General features: G+C 40.2%; 1 protein-coding gene across 3 annotated transcripts in view; it reads left to right on the top strand.

Annotated features, from left to right (window-relative positions):
* Positions 1–13467, top strand: part of cep85l (centrosomal protein 85, like) — an 83663-nt gene that overhangs the window by 59184 nt on the left and 11012 nt on the right. For all 3 annotated transcript variants that reach the window (XM_036582087.1, XM_036582088.1, XM_036582085.1), the window contains exons 5-8: positions 6136–6221; positions 9901–10018; positions 10119–10313; positions 12278–12430. In XM_036582087.1, coding sequence (XP_036437980.1) covers positions 6136–6221; positions 9901–10018; positions 10119–10313; positions 12278–12430 — 552 coding nt within the window. The remainder of the gene's footprint in view (positions 1–6135; positions 6222–9900; positions 10019–10118; positions 10314–12277; positions 12431–13467) is intronic.

Below are 13467 nucleotides of genomic sequence, written 5' to 3'. Positions count from 1 at the left end.
TAAGAGAGCTGTAATGAATGGGAAGGTGGAAGTAAAATGCGTGTGCGTCATCTGAGCTGGATGTTCTAAGCTTTTGAGCCATGGCTTTGCCGCCCCCCTTTCAGACCTGTTTCCATGTCCAGGCTCGCGGCCAGTCACCACTGCCCAACCCTGTCTGCGCTGCCCCTCATGTTGGAGCTCTTATTGTTCATTATCATGCTTTGCAACCCAAGTGTTAATTACCCACACTATTATAGCCACAATGGAAAGGGCAGGGGAACTGATGGCGCCATTTAACTACGCCTCAGTAATGGAGCCTATTGCTTATGCACCAGCTCATTAAAATGGAGGCTCTGTGAAAGAATGGCTGTTAAAGGTAGCCTTGCTCACACTTTTCCTTCCTTTGTGAACTGTTTTACTGCGGGTACTGGCAGGTGTTGTTAGTGTGTGCATGCATACATAAGTCCTGGTCTTGCCCTTTGGCTAGTGCTGGAAAGTCTACACATTAGAAGCAGTACATCTATGTCTCGCCACTCTGTTCAGCTCAGTGCATCGAGGCTCCCTGTCCCACACCTGTCAACACGTACCTCTTCGCCAGGTGCCCTTGGGTTATTCCTGGCTTTTTTTGTGTGTGCGTGTGCTCGTGTTCGTTAATGTCGGACTGATTGTGCAGTGCTATTGCTATGAGCAGAAAAACTGTTGTGTTGTTTTAAGTACAGCGAAGATTCTAGGTGTGTATTGAATTGGATTGTCCAAAGACTACATGCTTAACTGTTCAAGCTAGTCTATGGTTGTGAATGAAACCTGACTAAAACAGGAATCACCACCAAATTGGGCATTTCCATTTAAGCTTAATAGTATTTTGAACTCAAACTTATTCTGATTACAACGTACGTTTTGCAATTTACAGTCTACATATTGCTCTTTGTATTCAATATTCAGAACACAATATGTAAAACATTTACTCTACATAATTTTAACACTGAGAATAGCTCTCTAGATCATTTTCTTAACTGTTCAGCTGGTTTGTGGAGTTGCAAGTGAATGGCTAGACTTTTTCTCTCTCCACGTCCAGCGAGTGAAAAGCACATCTCCAGCTAGTGTACCGAAGTAGCATTTGTTTAAAGTTCAGTTCTTTGCTGCTAATTCCGGATTGAGGAACAGATTAGCAAAAAATGTTTGATTTTGATAATTATTGTCATTGTTTAATAGGCCAGACCTGATTTGTATAGATCATCAGATGATGACGGACTTGGTTGTGGGAGGTTACGGAACTCTGGTAAGAACTGATGCAGAGCCATCTCTCACCCAGATTTGCACCTAACAGAGAGTAGGGCCAAGTATGGAGGCTTTGGTAAACAGTGGCAGCAGGGCTGATAAAATTCAGGGAACTGGCAGCAGATTAGCTGTCAGGTCTGGCAGTGGAGCTGCTCCATGCTGTGGCCTACAGACATGAGATCCTGCATTGGAGAACGGATAAACCTATCTTCAGTTTACTCAGAGCTGAATACAGAGCGCAGCTCCATTTAGCCCTGCTTACACCCCACAACCTCGCATTTCACTCGCTGTCATTTAGGTGGAGAGCTGCAAAGTGGACGCTCTTTGGCTTAATATACTGCTTCGTGCCATCTGAAACTTGGGCTGCTTAAGAGTCCTGACATCGTAGCAGTGTTACATTATTGTTTCTTTCAGTGCTGATCTAATCTGTCTTAAATCCACTCTAACTCTTAGTACTGTAGCAGTGTGCAGACATGTTCAACATTTACAGAAAGACCTGCGAAGTAACCCCTAACTCCTTAGTCCAGCATCCTCCAGCTAGCTGTGAGATACAGTAGTAAACTTGACATTTCACAGGATTAAAAACCACCTACGGCGAAGAATGTCTTTAACTATTTTTACTTTCAGTATACATGCACACATTAAATCAGATGATAGATTGTGAACCTACTACTTACATGCTAGTGCAGTGTAAATCAGGAGGCATGGTGAATCAGAAGTCATGACTCATCCAAATGAAAGGCTTGGCATTTTGCATTTTTACTGGATGAGCTTCAGGTCTCCAGCAGCTGTCACTGGTTCTGTTTGTTGGCAGCATGGAGAGAGACAAATAAGCAAAAGCAGTAACGACGCTTGGGAGCGGGGCGAGCCGAGGCTGACTTCCAGACTCATAAAGTGAGTTAGTCAGCAGGATGGTGCCATGGCAGGGTTTGGCACGGTGAGCAATTTAATTCTTGAATCCATTATTTTTGACATACCCAGTAGGAGTGGACGATAAATTGTTTTTAAATCGAAATCGCAATTTGACAGATTGCAAGAATTGCAATTTCAGTTATATTCTACATTATCCACAGTTGTCTGAGCTTGTGAACTGGCTTGCTGGCATGCTAATTTCAGCATTCAAACTTCAAGCCTGAAAAAATGGATGTGCTTGTCTTCTTGGCAAAAAAACGGCCTAGAGCTTAATTTATAGAAAATAACTGCTTTTACGTTGCACATGCACTATCGTAAAAAATCATAAAAAATGCAATTAGATAATTTCCACAGAACAAAATTAACTTTTTTTCTTTCTTACCTACAAAATATTACGACTGGGGCAAGTTGGAGATGAAGTAGGACGTAAGTATAGAAAAGTATAGAAACTTCACTGGCTGGTAACCAGACTTAAAACCTTCTTATGCATGTTTGGCTAGTCTGACTACTGTAATGTCAGCTTTCCTCCGTGTAACTGTCCTGTCGCCTACAAACTAAGAATGAATGCGCAGCAGCAGCTCACTGACTGGACCTATTCTCATACTGCAGAATCAGGAGTCAGAATTAGAGTCGCACTGACAGTATCAGTACTGCTTGAAATCAGGCTGAACTTGATCTGATATTGGAAACATTAGACTGATACCGTTGCTGATATTCTAGTGTGACATTATGATGTCCACACAAGCAAATTGTAAGCTATACAAATTAAGAGTCTCATGTGGAGGTTCATAGCCAGCAGTAATGCTAATAGAGTAACTCACTCAACCCTGGAGCACACATTTACAAGAGGTGAAAAATGTCCATCTAACAGTAGAAAAGCAATGAGAATTTCAGAAAAAAATTCTGGAATTCATAGTGTTTAATGATCAGCCCTTCAACCAAAGATTCTGGGATCTTTTAGAACACGCTGAGCCAAAGTATATAATACTTAGCATGGGCTACTTCAGCCAGTGCTTGTTATCGGTCAGTCCTCAAGAGAGCAGGGTATAATGGTTATGCTACCCTAGTCAGAATCATATTGTTAAGTTATAGGATGCTCCTAAATTGTAAACACTCAGAATTTGCACTGTGCAGCGCAGGGGTGGCTGGGGACAACAGGCATGTGGTGATAGAGCCGCCTGAAGAGGCTGTGAGCTCAGAGATCTGTGCTCAGCTGCTGGGGAATGACAGCAATGCTCTGGCTCCCTCCTCGGCCTGCAGTTAACACAAAGCCCCAGCAGACTGCATGGCGACAACACCCTTTCTTGCATGCATCTCTCTCTGACTTTGATATGTTTGGATAAGCCGACTTGGACCAGATTTACAACCCTAATTCCAAAAAATGGGTCAGTATGTGAAATGCTAATGAAAACAGAAAGCAGTGGTTAGTAAATTTGGAAAACAGAACAAAAACAGAATTTTTTAGGTTTTACCTTATGAATGTCATTGTTTTTTGTTAATATACACTCATTCCAAATTTGATGCCTGCAGCACTTTCCAAACACTTTGGGACAGGAGCATGTTTACCACTGTGCTACATCAACTTTCCTTATACTGCATAATGGTTTGTGGACTCAAGACACAAATTAATCCAGTTTTGAAGCGTAATTTTTTGCCATTCTTCATGTTATACATGTGCCTCCGTACAGGGCCATTGCTGTTGTATTTTGAGGTTGATGAGACTGAACTGCAGGCAGGCCAGTCTAGCACACATACTCTGATTTCACAGCCATGCTGTTGTAACATATGCAGAATGTGGCTTAATTTTGTCTGGAGTAATCAGAATTCAGTTTATTGGAGTAAGAAGAATTTACTGTGTGTGGAATATTCTGAGATCAGTCTGTATGGAGTAATCAGAATTCGCCCTGTACAGAGTAATCTGCATTCAGTCTGTGTGGAGTCATCTGCATTCAGTCTGTGTGGAGTCATCTGCATTCAGTCTGTGTGGAGTCATCTGCATTCAGTCTGTGTGGAGTCATCTAAATTCAGTCTGTACAGAGTCATCTGAATTCAGTCTGTGTGGAGTCATCTGAATTCAGTCTGTACGGAGTCATCTGAATTCAGTCTGTGTGGAGTCATCTGAATTCAGTCTGTGTGGAGTGATTAGAACTCTGTGAGATCAGTTCACACAGATGCACATCACTTCAGCGACTGTCTGATCAGTCTTCACAGCCTGTGACATAAAATAAACCTGTGAAAATTTACCCTTGCCGTCAGTTTTAAATTATGATGGCTGAATTTTTTGACAACCACCAATTTACACTACTTTTAGTGACTCCTCTTGCTGTTGTGATCTCGTGCTTTCAGGCCTTTTTTGCTGTTGTGTTATATTTTGTGTAACTCAGCCTCCTTTTTCATGAGGTCGTCAGGTTTACGATGCTGGGCCAAAGCTATCCGAGGTAGCACAGATCTCCTGAGCCTCGCTCAGCCAGGGCCAGGCCCTCTCAGCTGCTGCCGAATCTTCTAGACCCTTTGTTTATTTCTCTTACTGCTGACCACTGCTTATTGATATATCCCTGCTTTGATGTTTGCATTGTGTGTTTTGTTTGTTAGTTTTTTTAGTGTTTGGTTAATGCAGAGAGTTTGAGGTTCAGAGGTTGAGCCATGTTTACACTACATTATGTGGTAACATAGCTGTGTCCACTGACACAGAGTGACAGAGTGTCTCAAATGCCCTCTTTCTATCTATTATCCTGCTAGTTACCACACGGCGTATAGGCCTCTTCTGACATTTTGTATAATTTTTTTACTTGTATCTCATGAAAGATGTGGAGAAATTCTAAACTGTCAATTGATGGTGCATTTGTTTTTGTAAGTAGAAGAGGAGATATTTTATATTTTACGAGTTTAAGTTGATGGAAGATTATGGCCTTGTTTTTTTGGACATAAATAATTTTGTATCGAGTGTGTAATTAAATTAATTTCTCAGTGCCTATAGTGCCCCTCCTGGAGAAACCTCATACTGGTAGACGAGAGTTCCAAAGCCACGCTCATGTGCTTTACATATTAAAAACCAAAGTGTTTTCTCTCATTATAGCAGTCATTCATTTCACTGCATCACTAGTAATTACATTTAGTCATTTATTATTGATTGAATAGAAAACAGAATGACAACTTCTAAGTTCAGGAAATTAAAGAAGAAAGGTTAGTTGAACAATAAAATGTACACATTTTTCCCCTCATCTTAAATGTAGTTATTCAGCCTAGAAATGTTCATTGTCCAGGATTGGCTTCTTTCGTCTTGTACTGGAGCTTCAGTGCATGTAGGAAGATGTGACGACATATGTGTCCTATGTGAAGTCTCAGTCTGACAGCTCCTCTGCATGCTGCCATTTAGCACCTAGTGCTCAAGAGACTGTGTGAGATTAGTCACTCAGTCACATACAGACCCCCTGTCACCCATCACTCAAACAAATACATGGAGGAATGTGAACTGGAGGTGTATATGAACTTCAGGCACAGCTGAATGGGAACTATACATGAGCTCTCTGCACTGTTTTCCTGTGAAGTCTAATATGTTGTCTGTGAGTGAAGACACTTCTAACATTTTTTTTCTAAACTAACAAGCTTCTCTTTACAAAAATTGCCAAACTTTAGATAATTATGTCACCTGTCAAATGTCAAAACTTCCTAAAAACATATTTTATTTATCTATTTATTATTTATTTATTTTACATTTGATAACAGCAGCTTCCTATTGTGTATTCATTTCACAATGACTGGACTAATAAAAATAGTCAAAAATTGCTTACAATAAAATCTTCTTTCTTTAAAAGTTAAGAACAAAAGTTAAGAACATTCCTTTACCTGTAAAATTACCATTTTAGAGATTCAGGGTTTTCTTCCAACAACAACGATTTGGTGTTTAGCTGTAGGCCCTGAATGGAGAAAGTTTATTTATTGTAGCGTGTTTTCTGTGTTGGGCAGATGCTGGGTGGAACGGCTCTCCCCGTCAACACTCTGGTGAAGATAAAGGAGGGGCTCCTGAGACAGCGGGAACTGGAGATTGACAGGTGAGTAAAAATGACCTACGCAGAATTAAGACTGTCTCTGACCAAGGATTTTCTTAGTCAGTCAAAAAAAATTAGCACATCATGTTTAGGGTTGCAACAACTAATAGACATGATTGATAACGTTGATCATAAAAATTGCCAACAAATCACGTTATCGATTAGTAAAAATGTATTAGGGGTGTAACAGTATGTGTATTTGTCCCTAACCGTCACGGTACGAATGTCATGGTTCAGTGCAAGAGGAGAATACGCAGTATGACTGTAATGATGAACCGAAGTGTGAGTTCCACTTGGAAACCTTAATCAGTCTGTAAGCCGTTAACAAGTTAGCAGCAGTGATCTTCGGAAGAGCTGACCCCGATCAGTTTGAGGTGTTTGAATCGTGAGTGTGAGGTGAGGAAGGCAGTTATTGAGGTAAATAAAAAGAGAGAGGATTCAAGAAAAAAACACAAGCTGAAGTTAAACGAATAAAACAACAGTTATCCCTGTCCACAGCCTGCAATATTTTGCACCTGTGAAGAGATTCAACACAAACCCTTATGAAATTTTCTGTTTTCTCTGCTCCTAACTTTAAAATCACAACTGAAGGTAACATCAGTTAGCTCACACTACAGGCTGTACCAGCTACCTCAGGGGAGACTATGTGACACTGGGTGGAACAAACTATAACTTGCATTACTGTCTGTTCAAAATCAATGTAAAGAAACCCAGCCTCATGCATTTGGGTGTTTTTGTTGCTTTCCCCCCCCCCATCGTACCAGACTTGTACTGAACCGTGATGTCCAAACCGTGATGTGAACCGAACCGTGACTTCTGTGTACTGTTACACCCCTAAAATGTATATTTTAAAATGCTGAATTGCATGATCTTCATGAGCTTTGCAGCTCTTTAGAATGACTTAATTTATTTTAATTGTTTAACTGTTACTATTTTAGATTTTTTATATATGATTTAGTGATCGTTCTACTTTATTTAGGCTATTCATTAATTTATGGGATTTGCCTTCATGTGTGCTTTGTCCCACTGCCACCTACAGTGGGCTGGCTACCCTACTTACATGCACAACAATGAAAATTAGTCCCGTGCCACAAGATATTGTGGTGGGTCCTGCGGGAATCCCATAGGTCTGGGGTTTGAGTGGTTCATTTTGTAACGTGAATGCTTCGACTTATCGCAATACTTTTCAGGTTTCGTGATGACTGGAAAGGACTGTTATGGCTGTTTTTTGACACTAAATTGTTTGTCTCTAAGCAAAAATAATAAAAAGCAGCAAACAAATGAGGCTACTGCCTATCATGCATGCAGAAAAGTGAGATGGAATTACGCAATTCACGATTTAGATGGAAATCTTGTGTGTGAAAGCAAAACAGTGATAATGAGCCCCTTTCCAAAACGTGCCCAGAATCAGTCCTTGGTGCGGACTCAAGTATTTGGGACAAGTGTGAAAACAACCTTAATTGACAAAAAATGCCACAACTGATTAGTCAACTAGTCAGCTTGGAGGGCGCAGCCCTAGGCAGAGTGAACTCTCCTGTATAAATAAGAGCTCTTGAGTCAGGCCTGTTTAGAAGGTTTGAGCCAGCAGGTGAAATGAGCAAAATCAACAGAGACTTCATCAGGGCCTTCCCCCAACCTAGAGTGCTGCATATTAGCTTGGATACTAACAACACAAGGGCATATGCAGGAAGTAGCATGGAATTTAACTGCCTGATTCAACTTTCTGCCTGTTTGGTCTTACTTTACAATCAGTCTTTGAATTTCATGAATGTAATTAACTTAAAAGATCTCTGATTATGGCTGCTTTTCTTGTAGCCTGTTCGCAGTATGTGAGGGTATAAATGACACAGTGTTGACGTGTTGGTGAATGTGGTCAGGAACGTGCCCTCCTGATTGCTATGGTGACCTTGGGCAGCTGTGCTGATTTGCGCATGTTAGCACACGCACAGCAGGCACAGTTCAGGCCGTCCCATAGAGCAGATGGGGGCACTGTTAATCCTGCTACTAGGCAAGCAAAGGGCACACATACATATATACATACTCAGCATTAAAGCAATTGTTTGGCAGAATGTCTAATGTACACGTTTTTTCTTTACCCTGCATTTATAAAAATGGACAAAAGTACGTCACACAGCTAAAATCAGAAGCAGCAGCGATTCTGAAACTTAATTTCTGTCCATTTATCAGAAACTGCATAAGCAGGTCTGTTTTAGACTACCTAAAACTTCATGTGGTTTGAGGCGAGTATGTGATGATTTAGTGGGAAATAAAGTTCCACCACTTGTTAGCTACATTAGCCTAGAGAAGCAAACAGGCCTTGATTGAGCAACTACATTTGAGGGAGAACTGTAAATTAGATATTTCTCTGAACTCTCTCTTTAAGAGACTATCTGGTCATACACGGCAGAGTCTTGACAGACTTTTTCACTGTTTGTTTGTATGATCTGCTGACTTACAGTTCTGATAAAATTATATGTAAATATATTTATTTGTGCACTAAACATTTATTGATTGATGAAATCTGAATTCAGTTGGAAGTGAATGTAATCCATCTTAAAAAGCTGTCTACAGAGCCGTATTGCATTTCCCTGGAACTGGGCTGCAAGCTGGCTGCCACCGAGCTGGTGCTGTTAATGTGCTCAGTCCAACAAAATGTTAAGTGCAGTACTGTGCAAAAATCTTAAGCCATCTAAAAATGAGATGTAAAGCGATAAATCTGAGCAGAAAGCATTTATTCATTAAATGACATCAGGTGCTGCTGATGGGATTTAATAAATCCATGTGAAGGCTGGTGTTCAGTAAAAGGTCGAGAAGCTAAACTGTTTTTCTGTCTTCTAACTAACGTCGAAAGCTTAAAAAAAATCTATATGTATTTACTATATGTATGTTTATTTGCATTTACTAAAATGTTATGTTGCGATTTGACTGGAAAAAGCTTACGTGCTGCTAAAGTAAACACGTTTTTTAAAGACTTCTACACGGTACTGCACATAAAGAATATCTATCTTACTTGTGTATTTGCTCACTTATGCATTTATTAAAATGTTATAGAATGATTTTACTGGGAAAAGCACACATGCTACTGAAGTAAACATGTTTTTCAAGACTTTTACACAAAACTGCACATAAAGAATATCCATCTTACTTGTATATTTGCTGTTTTTACTGAAGTTTCATGGAGTTCCACAAGATGGTGCTGTGAGCACCTATTTTACTGTGTCTTTAGTATTCCAGCTGCAAGCCTCCCTCATTTAATGACATCTTCTCTCATATTTTGCTGAGAGGCAGAAAATGTCTGCCAAAGTGCTACAAGCGTATATCAGGGTGTAATAACAAATATGACAACCTTTTTTCATCCCAGAACATTTCTTCCTGGCAGCTGGTGGTGCTTACTGAAAAAAGAACATTAGAGTGGATGCTGTATGCACAGCTCACTATTACCTAAAGTGTAGTGCTGCTACACTGTGTTCCACACTGCACTTTCAGAAAGCACCATTTACGTCCACTGCACTGGTGGTTCATTTATCTTTGCAGTCATAATTTATGGGGGTCCAATGACCTCTCCCATTATATTCCCACTATGCTTGGCCGTTCACTATAAGACAGTCAAGCTTGTTCATAAGTGAATGTGGGGAGTATGATTTTGGCAGTGTGTTTTCAGCATGTACCTGGCATTTTATAGGCAAAAGCAGCAAATCCTGCAGCTCCACGCCAGAATCAGGGAAAATGAGTTAAGGGCGCAGCAGGTCCTCCAGAACCAGAGGGGGCGCTGTGAAGATTCCTATCTGCTTAAAACCAAGGTATATTTCCTTATTGTTTTATGAATTAAACATGCTACTAATACCGGAATAACGTGTAAACGCTGCTGTCACTTATCTTTTGGCTGGTGTTGCTCCTCAGGAGTGTCCGTTCGATAGCCCTGTGTCCGGCCACAGTCCGCAGCCCCCACTGACCGAGCGGAACACACTGTGCTGTGAGAACAGCGAACTGGGCCGCAAACTGGCCGCCACTGAGCTGGAGGTCATCCATCTCAATGAATTCCTCAAACAGAACACACAGAAATACACTGAAGACATCAAGAAGCTGGAGGAGAAGGTACGCTTCAGTTCTCTATCTATCTGTTCATTTGTTCATTTATTTAGAGAAAATTGATAGCATAAGCAGTTAGGTTAAGGATTCAGTGATCCACTTTTTTCTCTCCTGATACCAGTTCCGATATCTGAACTCAAGGTATCAGTAAATAGCAAGTACCAGTCTGATGCCAGTGCTTTTTTTTTTCTTTATCAACGTAAAGTTTATATACATCCCTGTGTGGAATTGCTTTGAGTCATTATTCTGTATGTAAAGTGATGCAGTAACTGCACATCTTCTTTACTATAAAAGACATTTTTTTTTTCATAAATGAATTGAATGGCAAAGAAGACCACTGGATAGTACACTGTTACTAATAGCACTGTTACTGTTAATGACTATGACAAAAAACAGCACTGAATGTGAATTAGGCACGTCTGCCCGATTGTAATAAGATTAGCATTAGTGCCAATGCCGAATCACTGGATCAGTAATTTAGGTAATAGTTTTAAGCACTCACATGAATCCCCCAGCTTTAACACAGAAATGACAATTTGTCCCACTGGATCATATAGACCCCGTTTACAGCTGGTCACTACATGCATCTTGAATATCAGGACTAAATCATGATGAGGCCAAACCACATAAAAATGCAAGTGTAAACGCACCCAAGATGCACTGAAAACAAATACAAGTCTGATCGCTTGACCAATTCAGGAGGTGGTCTTAGGCGCATTTCAGCCACGTGTTATGCCAGTGTCACTGGATCCATCTGTCCAAGATGCACTCGACAACCAAAAGCCCTCCCAGTACAACCCAAACTCCTCCCCATGCAGTACATCACTGGGTGCATGATCTGTGTCTGTGAGGAAGGTAATCATGGAGGATGCACATGGTTGAGAACTGGACAAAACAAAATGCTTAACAGCAATATGGACAGACACTACTGTGCAAAAAAAAACCGCATACGACTTTGTGATAGAGGAGTTTGGTAAGAATTGGTAAGTGGTTGCTGCGTAATGAGCGGATTTGCATATTCCGTCCCACACAGCGATCAGATTTCAGTCCAACAAACCGGAAGCGCATTTGACTGCCAAGTGTAAATGCATGTTTATAAAATCTTTTCAGGATACAATACAGATAGTAGTTACATGAAGTGACCAGGTGTACATGGTGTCATAGTCTGTTGATATGATACTATTAATAATCTGTTTTGTTTTAAATTCTTAATAAAATTTGAGTAAAAACCTTGGATTGTTTTATAATAATAAACATAACTAAAGTAAAAGTCATGTTATGAAGACGTTATAAAAGTGATGACTAAAATGGATTTCAGTGGAGGCTTTCGTGGATTCGTGGTAGTTTTCCAAATTAAGAGTTCTGTGTTTGTTTTTGTTTCTGTACATTTCCAAGACAACAGTGACTCACTTTGACAGCAGGGCTCATCTACAGGACCAACAAAATGGTCCAGACTTTGTAAAGTTCTTTTTACAAACGCATATTTGATTTTTTAAAACTGAGCCATTTCTTTTTTGATTACTTAGGTTAAGGTTAGGTTTAGACTTGGAAAATTATTATTATTATTATTATGTTATTTATGAAGGTATTTACATACACATGTAGGACATATGTAGGACCCCACATCTGCAAAGTGTCAAAACAATTGCAAATTACATGTTTTGCTGATTTTCTAAATGAAAATAGATTAACACATCCTCTACAGAGAACATACCTCTGAACATATTAATGCACAATTACTGTTTATATGTATATATAATGTGCCACACTTCCTGCCTATGCATTATATAATTAAAGTTTTATTTTTTCCTCTATGTTAAATGCTAGTAAATATAAATTGTGCACTAAAAATATCATATTGAAGTGTGTTCTCTGTAAAGGATGTGTACATATTTTCACTTCAAAATCAACAAAGCATTTAATTGTACCAGAGGTGTTCAAACATTTACGACTGTATGTGTTTCACTAAGATGAAGACTCGTGACCGCTACATCAGCAGTCTGAAGAAGAAATGCCAGAGAGAGCAGGAGCAGAATCAGGAGAAGCAGCAGCGCATTGAGACTCTGGAGAAATACCTAGCTGACCTGCCCTCGCTGGACGAGGTGCAGACACAGGCCCAGCAGGTATACTGCCCCCAATCTTCTTCTCCAGGTTCCAGCCGCCTTCACTCCAATGAAGCAGAATAAAGCAACGTCCACTACTGTGTGCACTCTGACATTTCAGTCTCCAGTTCATACACAAACTTCATTTTGTGTTCAGTTTGTGCAGTAGCTGGTTTGTGTATGGCAGGATTTACCCAGAGCTTCAGACCCATCTTTATTTGTGTCCTCGTCTGGGCCAGGGTTTGTAATATTTTTCAGCCCAAATCCTCTGTGATTTGTCCCTGAATCCAATCTGCCATGAGTTCAGTTGATTAGAGAGCAATGAACACATTTCAGCATTAAACCAATACAGGAGCACCTGCTCCCAGGGGCTGTGCTAATGCATCAATAAATAGCAATTAATGGACAGTGTGCTCTCTTGATTGTTTAAGGAGAAGCTCACTCACACTTGATTTAATCCAAATTACAGAGCAGGAATGGGAGAATTAATATTAGCTTTTCGAAACAAATGTTTGGTGACAACGTAACATTACCTGCATAGCAATTAGCATCGTGTTGTGCTTTGTTGGTCTGAGGTTGGAGCAATTGAATAAGCTGAGCTAATTAGCTTAACAGCAAGTTCAGAGTCGTGTTGTATAGTAAACATCAAAATCCAGCCAGCAGATGTCAGCAAAAACCAATTAAGTAAAATCTGCCTTCTCATTGCATCCTGGAGGCAGACCAGACTTTTAATCTGATATATTTTTCTATACAAAAGCTTTGTTTTGGTGGTAACCCCATTTTGAAAAATCACCAACCCCTACACGGCACGCTGAAACACTGGTCTTTGCTTGGTTATTTTGCATGTCCGTCTAATTGCCTTTCTTGTCAAAGTAGGCAGTCCTTGGCCACATTGAACAACAAAATGCACGACTCTGACAGTAGGCAGAAGTCTGGCTTGCACGTTTACAGGACTGTTAATATAGGCTAATGTGACAAGATTGCATAAGGCAGCTGCAGTGTATTTTGTATGATGTAAGAAGAAAAATAGCAAAATGGAGGTACATGCTTTTGATATG

This window comes from Colossoma macropomum, unplaced genomic scaffold (genome assembly GCF_904425465.1).
Source record: "Colossoma macropomum unplaced genomic scaffold, Colossoma_macropomum, whole genome shotgun sequence".
NCBI lineage: Eukaryota > Metazoa > Chordata > Actinopteri > Characiformes > Serrasalmidae > Colossoma > Colossoma macropomum.
This window is presented reverse-complemented; position numbering and strand designations above follow the sequence as displayed.